Source organism: Triturus cristatus, chromosome 3_2 (assembly GCF_964204655.1).
Source record: "Triturus cristatus chromosome 3_2, aTriCri1.1, whole genome shotgun sequence".
Classification (NCBI taxonomy): Eukaryota; Metazoa; Chordata; class Amphibia; order Caudata; family Salamandridae; genus Triturus; species Triturus cristatus.
This window is the reverse complement of record NC_140584.1, coordinates 236,024,721-236,037,378: the sequence shown is the minus strand read 5'-3', so window position 1 is coordinate 236,037,378 and position 12,658 is coordinate 236,024,721. Positions and strand designations below refer to the sequence as shown.

The window sequence follows — 12,658 nt, the reverse complement described above, 5'->3', positions numbered from 1 at the left end:
TGTGTATGGGTATGCGAGTGGTTGTGTGGGAGTGGGCATATGAGAGGTTGTATGGGGTGTGACTGGTTATGTGGATGATGTCATCAGTGATGTCACTGACCTTGTCATGAGTGATGTAATATCTGAGGTCATAATTAGTGCATTGTGGGGGATTAAGTTATAATTATAGCTCAGGTAACTATAACTGCTGAATGTCACTTGTTTTGTACAAGTGAAATCTGAGTCTAACTACAACGTCCATGCAACTTTTGTTTTTTCAGTGAATTTCAAAGATTTTTTAAATTCTATTTTCTAACTATAACGACCATGTAACCTTTGGTTTTTTGAGTGAATCTCTATAGTTTTTCAAATTCAATTACCTAACTATAAAGTTAATGTAACCTTTGTTTTTTTAAGTTAATTTCTATGTTTTCTAACTAGTAGTTTTGTTTGCAGAGGGGTGGAGAAAGGAGACGGGGTGTTCGACCGGCTCTCAGCAATCCTGCTGTGTGGGACTTTCTGGAGGTGACAGGAGGGATTCTTGGACCACAGGGACCCTCAGCATCCAAAGGGCTCTTCATCCTCCAACCAGTAGTGTGCCAGGAGGCATGTTTGAGGAGTGGTGGAGAAAGGGGCAGGCCTCCGAATTCCTCTCATGAGTCAGGCTCTGTGGGACTTACTGGAGGTAACCGGGGGGCTTGTTGGCCCTTAAGGACCCTCATCATACAAGGTGACTTCTTCCCCCAACCAGCAGTGTGCCAGGTGGTACGTTTACAGAATGGTGGAGAAAAGGGGCGTGGTCTCCTAAGGCCTCTCAGCAATCCCGCTCTGTGGCACTTACTGGAGGCAACAGGAGGGCTTGTTGGTCCCCAAGTAGCCTCAGAAGCAAAGGGGACTTCATTCCCCAACCAGTAGTACACCAGGTGGTGCATTTGTAGAGTGGTGGAGAAAGGGGGTGGGTCCCCCGGCTACTTGCCGATCCATTTAAAAAGAAATATATATTTATTAGGGCAGGGGGCTGTGGGGCCCCATCCCCAGGCCAATTTCAGCCCGGGGATCCCATCCCCTTGGGCCCAGGCTTTTTTCTTTCTTTTTTGTAATTAAAGGGAGGGATGCTGAGCAGCCCCTCCCGGGCTGAATCCCCCTGGGCCTGGCCTTTTCATAAAAATTATAAAAACTTAAATGGAGGGGGGACATGCGGCCCCCCTCCACTGGTCGAGTTTGGCCCGCGGATCACATGTCCGGGGCCCAGACACTCTTTTGGGTGCCCTGGTCCCACCCAGGGCACCCACTTTGAAGTATTGGGAGCCACTGGGGAGCCTCAAGGGGAGCCGGCATTGCTTTGACAGAGAGGGAGCTGCTAAACGTGCAACTCCCTATCTGTCAAAGTAATTGTGCTCTGTTTCTGCTCAGCCCCCTCCTTTCTTTCAATTTGTCCCAGTGATGAGTTGGTCCCTGGAGGCCGGGGGACGCAAGGGCCACCTGCATTCAATTGAAATTATGCCCCAGGGAGGTCCCTATAGGCTATAGGCTTGTTCAAAAGGTCCTATGAGAGTTAATAAGGGAAAAACACATTGTGGTACTCCCCTTTTTTATCGACCCCTGCTACACAAAACACCCCAAACCTTTCCAGACTCCATCTGCAGTACCGGGCATATCTTTTGGGAAACTCTCATGGAGATTCATCAAGCGGGGCCAAAAAAGATATAGGCACCTGAAAATTACCTCTTTGTACGGCAACCAGATCCTAACTATAACTAGCTACTGGTGACCGTCAATAGGTAATACAGGTGGTATGTATATACGAAACAAGAAATGCAAGGTAGTACTTGCTTTCTTGTTGTTGGTCAGTCCAACTAAATGTTTTTTTTTGTAAAATATAAGATTTAAAGAAAAACAAAATACACAAATACCTCTGCCAAATGTGTTATATGCATGCCCCTTGTTTTGTGAAAAGTTGAATTCATTACTTTCTTACTTTGTCTTTTTAAAGGTCCAGCCAATAAGGCATAAGCCCTTGCTATCTGCTATAGTACCTGAGGTGATTGCTAGAAATGTTGGGAGTCATACACAAGTCTATTCTAAAGCAGGAAGCAGTGTATCAAGTCCTTAATTGAGGTCCCAGAAGTCAGCCCAAAAATCTTTCTGTAGCAGGCTGCAGTACCATAGGTTGTTACAAGTGGTCCCTGGAGTATAACACATCTCCTTTCAGCTTTAGTGAGCAGACCCTGGTTTGACTAGATGTACATGGAGCCAAAGACAAATATTTTCTGAAGCAGGTTGCAGTACTGTTTGTAATTACTAGCGGTCCCTAGAGTCAGAGATAAATCTTTTCTGAAACAGGCTGAAGTACTTTATGCATAACCAGAGGTCGCTGTAGTCAGAAACAAATAATTTGTGATGCAGGGTTCAGTAACATACGGTGTCATAAGAGTTCCCTGGAGGCAAACACAAATACTTTCTGTTGCTTTCAACGTGGGTGCAGGACTACACTTCATGAAATAGAGAGCCATGAGTAAGGAAGGCAGGGAGGAAAAGTGAGAATACACAGGAGGAAGGTGAGGAGCAGGAGGGAACACAGGTAGAGTGAAAGTGAAGAAGGCAGAAGCAGAGGGAAAACATGAATTTAAGAGAAAGTGAGAGAGAGGGGGGCTCGGGGAGCAAGGAACTTTGAGGAGTCGGGGAAAAAGTAAGAGCATCAAGAGAAGAGGGAACATTGGTGTGTAAGACTATTTCTTCAAGTCCGATCTCCAACACCCAATGAGACCACAATATCATTTTCGTTCAAGTGCCATGAGCTTGGTAACTAGCCTATCCAAGCAATGGCAAATTATTAAAATACATCGGACCCAATGGCTAAAAAGGGATGACCTATTGCCCATTGTTTCTGTACTACTGTGTATAGATGCTTTTTTATTCTTTAAATATTAGAAGCATTAAGTAGCCTTGACAGCTAAAGCTGTCTGGAAGGAACTCAAAAAGAAGTGAAAAATAAAGGAGATTGAAAATAAGCAAGAAAAACTGCAAGCATGCCAAGTTCGAAATATATTGAATTGTGCAGCATTGATGCATATTAACTTGCTTTGCAGTCTTAAGCAACCAGTAAACACCTGATAGGGTGTATCGAACGAGTAACAACAAAGAAAAACTTCACATATGAGAACATAAACATTACATTCAGCTTGTAATCATAAAATGTCATTCAAAATATCAATCATCTTCTCTCCTCCAGGGCCTGTATTAATGTTCATGGTCAATCCCATCTTCAAGCTCCATATCACGGTTCTACTCTGCCACACTACATCTTAACTTCCCTTATACTTCATCCTGTTATACTCCAAGTAAGCCATGTATTCATATAATCCCTGAGGCATCTCAACATACACAAGCGCCCGTCTGTTTGCCCCAAATCCTATTAGAAAAGAGTGTCAAAGTGCACAAAAAACTTTAAACTGCCTAATTAACATTCATAAGAGCACAACGTGCCAAATGACTGTTAATGTTCTGCCAGTCCTAGTGCTTATTTGTCCATGCATAATCAGCAATTTTTGGACAAGCTTGGTTAAAGAATGCAAATGGCTTTCTAATCTTCAGTGCTCCAAACTTGAAGACTCTGCCAAATGCATACTGAACAATTAAGACATATTTTCCTCATTGTTCAGTCTTTTCAACCCTTGTTATTTACTGTGGATGAGAACGGTTGCTTTTTTAAATATATATTCCGTCTCTCCTATAATTGTTTCCAGTGTTAACCCCAGTGTGGAAGGATCCATTGGTGGAGTTCTTCATGCTGTACTAGTGCAGCATTTTACACCACTACCTTGGTATGTAGAGCTTCAAAGGATCTCAAGAGTCGTACAAGTAGCAGCTACATATCCTCCAATAATAATATATCTATCATGCCATTACATAGTGGAGATTAAATTAATATACAGTTGTTGCTTAGGACAGAATTGCTCAAGAGATACAGTATGTTGCATGTTTTATTATCTTGAATTCTTGTTACAATACACAGGAAGTGTCCAGAGCGGGCGGGGGGTGCTTGAGTAAGAGGTCACCCATCGGCTTATGTGTTGCCAAAGAAACCTTTGGTTTTCAATTCCTTGGATTTCTTTCTTTCCTCGCCTATGGTCTGAAATTTACCAAATAGATGTCAGTTCCCACATGATTTCTAATATTGTGTTCAATGACAGATCCTATTAACATTGGTCTGATCTGACTACTTTGCAGGTCACTAGGCTGGCACTGGGAGGAGTCAAATAACAAGTGCAGAGTAAATAGACTTATTGGACTGGGCCATCTCTGGCTAGTGAGATGTGTGTTTGAATTCTGCAGTTGAGGTGTGTGAGAAATATTTCTCCACATAAACAAATATTGGGGCATATTATCAAGCCAGGCGATAAAATTATCGCCGCTTTAGCGGCAGAAAACTGCCGCTAAAACGGCGATAATGGGCTTGATAATTTGCTCTATGGAATTCCAAATGAAGCCCATGTTAGATGTGAAGGACATCTAACATGGGCTTCAGTTGGAATTCCATACAGCATATTATCAAGCTCATTATCGCCGTTTTTAGCGGCAGTTTTCTGCCGCAAAAGCGGCGATAATTTTATCGCCTGGCTTGATAATATGCCCCATTGTGCAGCTTTTTGTGTCACCTTTGTGGCTAGAGAGGTTTAGTTTCCGCCTGAAACGATCCTAACATTAAGAATGCAAATGAATGGATTGGTTTTCGCTATTAATGTGATGGTCAGACTGTTTTTAGACTTTAGAACACAATTTACAAGACCCATAATTGCAATTACTAGGATTATAGGTTTGCATTTGTATCCAGCCAGTGAGTATTAAAGGGCTCAGTTCCACAACTAGGCTAGTATGAGTAACTCAATAGGAAATGGACATGATTTTTACATGCACTTGGATGTGATAGCAATGATTTCTTTGCAGAATCCTGCTTCTTGCACAGAATTATGATATGCCTTATGTCTGCTAGGGCTAATTACTGGCTGCATCCTTGTGCGCTATGTACAGTATTAAGGGGGATTTTATCAAGTTTAAAACATTTTCAGTAAGTATGTCAATAACAGTTAAAAGTTTTTGCATTCTTGCAGAATTCAGGAAGTTTGGAGGAGGCTCTGATATGTTCAGAAAGGTTGTTTCATGTCTTAAGTGCCATGTAGGAGAATGAGTGACTTCTCTTTTGCTTTTAAGGATGCTGCGAGTGTGTGTGAGAGTGAGGCAGAGTGTAGGTGTCTGGTAGGTTGGTGAAAGTGTATGCGGCTTGTTGGTGAGTATTATGGTCATGTGTTGGATTGGACACAAAGGAGTTGTTTGGTGATTTCCACATACATTGAATTGCCGTATTCCAGCCTGCTGGTGATGAGTGCTTGTGTGACAGTCCAGCTAGTGTTCTGAGGCAACCATTTGAAGATCTTTCGCAGCATGTGTAGAAAGTGAAAAGAGGAAGTACACACTACATTGACTTGAGCTGTCATGTTGAGCTTGTCATCTAGGATGACCCCTAGATTTCTTGCATGATCTGTGGTTGTGGGAGTTGGTCGTAGCTTTAGCGAACAGCAGGTACTTTCATCTAATTGGAGTTGAGCTCCAGCCAGTTGGTTTGCATCCAGTTTGCTACTATGGTCTTGCAGTTGGTGACGTTGGTTCTGTTGGTGGTTGCCTTGTTTGTCAGGAAAAGGATGAGTTGAGTGCCATCAGCATTAGCAGATGACTGTGATGTCTTGTGATTGAATGATATTGGCGAGCAGTGTCATGTAAGTGACTCCGCATATCGTTTCTTGGTCTCTGATTTGGAGGGTGGCAGACTGACACTTTGGTGTCTAACCTTGTGGAAGGAACAGATCCAATTTCATTTAATCTTCTGATGAGGATCCTTCAATTTTTAATCACTACTCAAGAAATGTACACTTTACCAGAAAACATAACTATTCACTTTGAAGCACCCATTCTTCATCTATCAGATCAAACATGGTGGTTCTACCAATGCTACACAATCTTCACTGGTAGTCTTGTCAATCTGTCTTTTCCCATTCACTAGTAATGAAGAAAGTTACCCAGACACCGGAAATGCCATTACATAACAAGGACTTGCTCTAAAGATCAGTCTCAGTCTGATCCTTCTATTGCCTAATATGTTATAAATGTGCCCACAGGCCATGATGCCTTGAACTGATGCTGCAACACTTGAGTTCTAGAACATCTCAATACTTTTTAGTTAACTCCACTAAAACTAAGTTAGCTAATTTTGTGCATGATCTGAGTTTATTGCATCTCAGCCATTCACAACCTCCATGGTGGGTTAGAGGGGGTAAATGAGGAATAGCGTCCACCTCATGTTCCCCACAACTAGGTGGCATCCGTTCTTGATAGGCATTAAAGTTCTTCACCTAACCTTCCTCATAATGGTATTCCTTAGCATCATAACCAACAGCAACGGGGTATGTTCACTAGAATTTGGACTGAAGAAAGCAGCTGAGGAGCAGCATTGAAATGCAGCCATTTCCAGCCGTTCTAACACTCCCCTTGTTCTTCTAAATTTAATAGTATCTTGTGCAGTGAAAACTCAACCACTGACATAGCTTTAAATGGGTAACACATGCATAGCTATCCCTTTGCATTTCTGAAAGTATTATCCTAAATATACAATTCAGCATTTAGGTATCTGAAGCAATTGTAGGGATTTTTTTAAAATCTCACCAATCCTACTAATGATGCTGTTACATATTAATTGTTTCAATGTAACTCACTTGACATTTTATTTTTTGCATGCTGTTATCATACTGTACTCAGTGACATCATCAAAAGTTAATTTATTTTCAAAATAAACATGAAAATGCTTACCCACAAGATCAGCCATAAGTTCACCAATACATTCATCTGCCAAAGCCCATGGTCGCTTGCCATGGAAATGCCCATGAACTCCCCTGTAATTATACCAAATTCTCCAATTAGAATGTATGATTCATAAATAAACTGCATTTAAAAATGAAAAGAAGTCAGTCACTGGGAATGAACTAGTTAGTGCCCTAAAAATGTGTTCGCAAACATTTGCAAGGTACATTGTGTTATAAATATTGGAGAGAGTCATGCATACATTAAATCTACTTTATATATTTCTATCTAATTTGTGTACTCCTGGATCATGTAAAAAAGAAATTTGATAAACCATCCCCAACAATAACGTCTAAAATTTAGTTGCACGTTTATAAAGCCAAAAAGGAGCTGAAAAACACAGAAGTTATATACTTCTAAAAAAACTATTAAATAAGAAAACATGAAACTATAGTTTGTTCGAAAATTTCCTGCAAGATAATACTATTTTTCATCACATTTACATATAGTCAACAATATGATGTTTACTTTAGTCAGCATATTTTACCATTAATAACTGTTGAAAACTGGTAAGAATTGTTGGACCTGACATTCTTGGTATGATTTTTCCCCAACCTTTTGCCTTTAACCATTATGTTTTTGCTGGCCTTAGTACTCTGCGTACTTTACAACTGCTAGCCATGCCACCCCAGTTTAGACCTGGCCATATTCAAATCAGCCTTCATCCTGTGGCTCATGGGAACAGTCCAGCCTGAACTGCCAAGCCAGGTCCTCCCTGGACTGGAAACACGCATCCTAGGACCGGTTTCGTGGATTCACCCCTCATCAGCCAGGATAGCTTGAATCCAGTGACACAGTGAGCCCAGGACACACGTCTGAACATACCCTGCATGCTTAGTGCGAGAAAGCGAAAGACACACAATTGATGGACGGAATGCAGAACAAATCAATACATTCACCCCCAGTCAAAAGATCTGGGTTAAATCCATCATTCTTTTGCTCACCGTGCCATCCCAGTTTAGACCTGGCCATATGCAGATCAGTCTTAACCCTGTGCCTCATGGGAATAGTCAAGCCCGAAATGCCAAGCATGGTGAGAAGAAAACCGGTGGATTTAGGCCCAGATCTCTGTACCGGGGTGAGTGTATGACATTGTTCTGTATTCTGTCCATCAATTGCTCTTTTTGCATTTGTCACCCCGAGTGGGATGGGTATGCCCAAACGTGGGTCCCGTGCTCTCCATGCCACTGGAGTTAAGCTATCCTGGCTGATGAGGGCTGAAAGCCCAAAACCGGTCCTAGGATGCTTATTTCCAGTCCAGGAAAGGGCCTGGCTTGGCAGTTCTGGCTGGACTGTTCCCATTGGGTGCAGGGTCAAGACTGATTTGCACATGGCTGGGTCCAAACTGGAATGGCATGGTGAGCAAAAAAACTATGGATTTAGGCCCAGATCTCTGTAATGGGGTGAGTATATGACATTGTTCTGCATTCTGTCCATCAATTACTTTTAGAAAGTTGGCATTTTTTTGTCCCAACCATTTGGTGCCTGCAGCCTGTATATTGGATTACATGACTAGGGGTAGCTGGCAATTGTTTTTTTTGTAATTTTCCCAGACAGAGAGACAAAGGGGCCATCTCTGTCTTGATGAGGGGGGAAATGTCATCTACCACACTGCACATCACAAATCTCTGCCCTAGCACTCCCACAAAGGGTTTGACACTAGTTTTTGTGACCGAACACATGCTGGGGCCAGGGTAGGGAGGGAGGAAAATCCAAACACCTCGGGAGTGGAAACCTTTAGATCCGTCTCCAAATTAAAAGTGGGCACTAGCTATAAATATTGGACTCTCAGACCCAACTCTTCAGTACAAATATGGGCCTGTGAAAGACTCAGGAAGACTGCTGTGCTGCTCTGCAAGAACTACAACACTTTTGCCTCTCTACCTCAGTGAAAAGGGCTGGACCTGCATCTTGAACCCAGGACCACCAGGGTGCACCAAGGGCTAGAATGCTGGCTTCCTGATCAGACTCAAGAAAAGAAGTGTTTCAACCAATTCGAACCCAGCACCTAGACTCTTTCTGCTGTGTGTCCTACCCCTCAAGTGGTGACAATCAGTCCTGGAGCCTGGTTAATGGGCCTGAAGAAGCTCTGTAAGCCCAGCTATGGATCTGTGAGCAGAACAGACACAGCTAAACACATTCAAATGCGGCTGTATCTGATCCTCCCCTGAACCACACATTCCCTATGCAGCACCTCACTTTGCAGCATGCGGCTTCCTTGAAACCACAGCTGTGCAAAACATCCTCGATGCGGCCTTCGCAACACAAGTCCTTCATCAAAGGTATCCTCGAAAATGTGCAGGACATAGCATCGCAGTCCTGTAGCTTCTTTTGAACCGCTGCTGCCAGACGCATCGTCAATGCGGGACTTTGCACCACAAGCCCGCCATCAACGGCATCCTCAATGTAAATGCAGGACTTTGCATTGCAGCCATGCAGCTTTCTCAGAACTACTGCTGTGTGATGCATCCTCAACAAGGGATCTCGCATTGCTCCACGATTTAAGATACTTTGGGCCTGATTGCGATGGGTCCGCCAATAACAGCCCGTGGGTGGCGGTCCCACTGCCATCGTAACAATGTTTTCTGCCAGCCACATTAAGATGGGGGGCTGATGGGTGACGGTCAGAGAGACAGACCGCCACGGATCAGAAGGGCTCATGGAGCCCATCAGACCCTCGGAGGGACATCCAATCTCTACAATGGTGGCTGTGTCTGCCAGGGGCTGATTATAATAGTGGGCAGACGCACCCTATCATAAACAGGACTGCCCAAAAGGCTGTCAGCGGTCCCAAAAGAGGCAGTAGGATGCCTCTACCGGTCACAACGATCACAATGCCTATGTTTACCATTGCAGAGGGTGCTGCTGGCTGCAGCACACACCACAATGCAAAATGGGCACACTTTACATAACCCTTCACTACGTGGCCCGCCACATGGTACAGGGATATGTAGGGGGCAACATAAGTGCCCCCTAAAACCCACAGCTTAGGGCCACGGGGCAAGGGGGCCTGCTACGGGCACCCAATTACCCCTTCCACCAGCATTTTCATGGCAGGTAAATCGCCATGAAAAGGCTGGCGGAAAGGGACATCATACCCTCCGAGGGTGCGACAGGCTCCTTGAGCCCATCAGATCCGTGGCGATCGGTCTCTCTGACTGCCACCCATTCGCCCGCCATCCAAATGTGATGGGCGGAAAGCATTGTTACGATGGCGGTGGGACCGCCACAGGCGGGCTGTCGGTGGCGGTCCCACCGTCTCGTAATTGGACCCTTAGTTCTTGAATCTATCATGGCTGGCCTGAGCTTGTGACTTCGTCCCTGTTTGGCGTGACTAGGTAACCACCATTGGCGCTTTGTGCTTTTAGGCACTATTTTCCCTTAAATCTTTAAAATTTGAAATCTCTGCTTTTACTGATTGAATTTGTGTTATTTTTGTCTCTATTTTTTTAAATTGGTGTGGGATTTTCTTGTGTTGTGTTTTTATGTGATTACTGAGTGAAGTGCTGCATTAATACTTGAACCATTGCTTCTAAGTTAAGCCTGACTGCTTTTGTGCCTAACCACCAGACGTCTATGCACAGGTTCATTTGGGGTTCCAGTGATGCTTTTGTGCCTAACCACCATACGTCTATGCACAGGTTTATTTGGGGTTCCTTGTGACAGGAATTGCGGCTGCTGCTTGAGTAGGGTTTCTCTTTACTCAACCAGTAACATAATTGCTTACATGAATTTAAAACTATTTGGTTTAAATGCCCTATAAAACCCCATGTAATTAGACTTGAAAAAACACTTTGCCTAGGAACACTTTAACTACAACTGATTACGCCTTACCAATGGACAAAACCTACCCTACTAAACTTTTTAGTACTAATTGGAAACAACACACCAAAGTGATTAATATTTCCTTCACTGACTTATACTTTAACTGACCTGCATTAGTGCATTAATACAAATACAACCCACATAAAGACATTTTTTAGGAAAAATTTAGTTTCATCTAATTTTTCAGAGTTCTCTGTTTTTTAAGTCACTATTATTTTTGCTGAAGCATTCGTCATTTCTTTGCACTTAATGACAATGAAATTAAACATTGAGACCTATTTCTAAGGAGAGGCTGTTGACAAATAAGCAATTGTAAGATAATCAGGAAAAATTGAGAACATTTTAAGTCAAAGATCAATGCAGAGCCATGGAGCCTTTTTTGAGCATTTATTGCTTTTCTCTTTGCAAACCTACCCTTTCCAATTTTCCCTTCTGCCATCATCTCCAATAGAGCCATAGCATAGCAACTTCGCTTCTCAACCCAAGCAATATTTGAGTATATTGAGGGTTTGTGGTGTGTTTCACTTAAAATTGATTCAATCTGTGACCATCAGCTGGGATTATTATTTCTGATTATCTATATATTTTCATGATTCATCAAGTGGCTCAAACCCCATATTATTTTCATCTCCTCCGATCCTCTGGCCACAAAATCATCTTTGGCAGAAGCTCCAAAGAGCAAGCACTGAAATTCATGCATAAATACATTTTCCAAAGCTACTGAAACCACTGTTAACAGCTGAGCCACAAGGACAAAAGAAATACATCATGAGAAGATGATGGCCAGCATGTTAACTAGACACAACTTTTATATCTTGCTTTATGTACAAAAACATTGATGATTTTATTGTTGTACCTGATGTCACATGTGCGGCAATTGCTAACGTAATTTGTGTCATATGTCACTTGTGATTCCATGATCATTGCTAATTGGTGAAATTATGTGTTTTTGAGTTCAAATCTTAATCATAAGATTGTTCGAACTGATGGTTTGCTGTATTTCCAAACCGGGTCTGGCCCTCAATGAGGCCCTCTGTATACCTGGAAATCATTTGCCAATGTCCTGTGTCCACCACTAGTACCAGTACTACTTGGGTTCAGGTAGCCCCGGGAAAATTCAATTTTCTCAAACTTGAATTGGCCCATTTTTCATTTGATTCTAGGCTCTAACCATGAGAATTCAAGATGTGAGATGTGTGTTAGAACATTTCAGCAGTATTGAACATTTTTTCAGGAAAGGTTTTGTGATTTCATGGCTAGGCTGGCATGTACACCTGTTTGGGCAAGTGAAAGGCAGGGTGAAGTAGTTAGAGTGTTTAGTTATTCAAAATGTATCCTGTGCAAACATATTTTGAAGTTGCTTGTAGTTTTTGTTCTTCTAGATAGAAAGACATTGTTTGAGTCATCAGTGATGGGCAAACATTGTTTCCCCAGACCCTAGACTCACCTTAGCATTTAAATGAAAATTGTGAAGTGTGAGTAGAGTAATGCAGACAAAACTCTAACTAGCAAGAAGCAACAAAGATGTTGTGGCATTTTAATAAAAAATAATGCTCAAATCTATTGGGCAGTGAATACGCCTAAGCTCAATTAGGCCAGAGACAATATATTTCTAAAATGTGGAGACTGACCACATCCAACTGGGTATTTGTAAGTGTGTCTTATAATGATTTTGATGTATTTATAGAATAAAGATACAACTAAGTCAACTGTTCTTAAACATATCTTGGGTAGACAGAATGTTGTATTGATTTCAATGTAGCTAAGGCAGCAGATGCCTGCAGCCAGAGGATCCTGAAGTGAAGATTTGAGTATGTCACCACATTGCAACACTAGGGCTGGCGTAAATCCTTCCCTAGACTATTATATATTCACAATTAAAGATAACATGTACATTTACCACAAGGGATTTAAGCAAGTAAAAATGATCAAACAAGTATTT

At 42.4% G+C, this 12,658-nt stretch overlaps 1 protein-coding gene across 5 annotated transcripts in view; it reads right to left on the bottom strand.

Annotated features, from left to right (window-relative positions):
- KYNU (kynureninase) overlaps positions 1-12,658 on the bottom strand; it is a 996,465-nt gene that overhangs the window by 573,510 nt on the left and 410,297 nt on the right. For all 5 annotated transcript variants that reach the window (XM_085647553.1, XM_085647551.1, XM_085647555.1 and 2 more), the window contains one exon: positions 6,841-6,923. In XM_085647553.1, the coding sequence (XP_085503679.1) occupies positions 6,841-6,923 (83 nt within the window). The remainder of the gene's footprint in view (positions 1-6,840; positions 6,924-12,658) is intronic.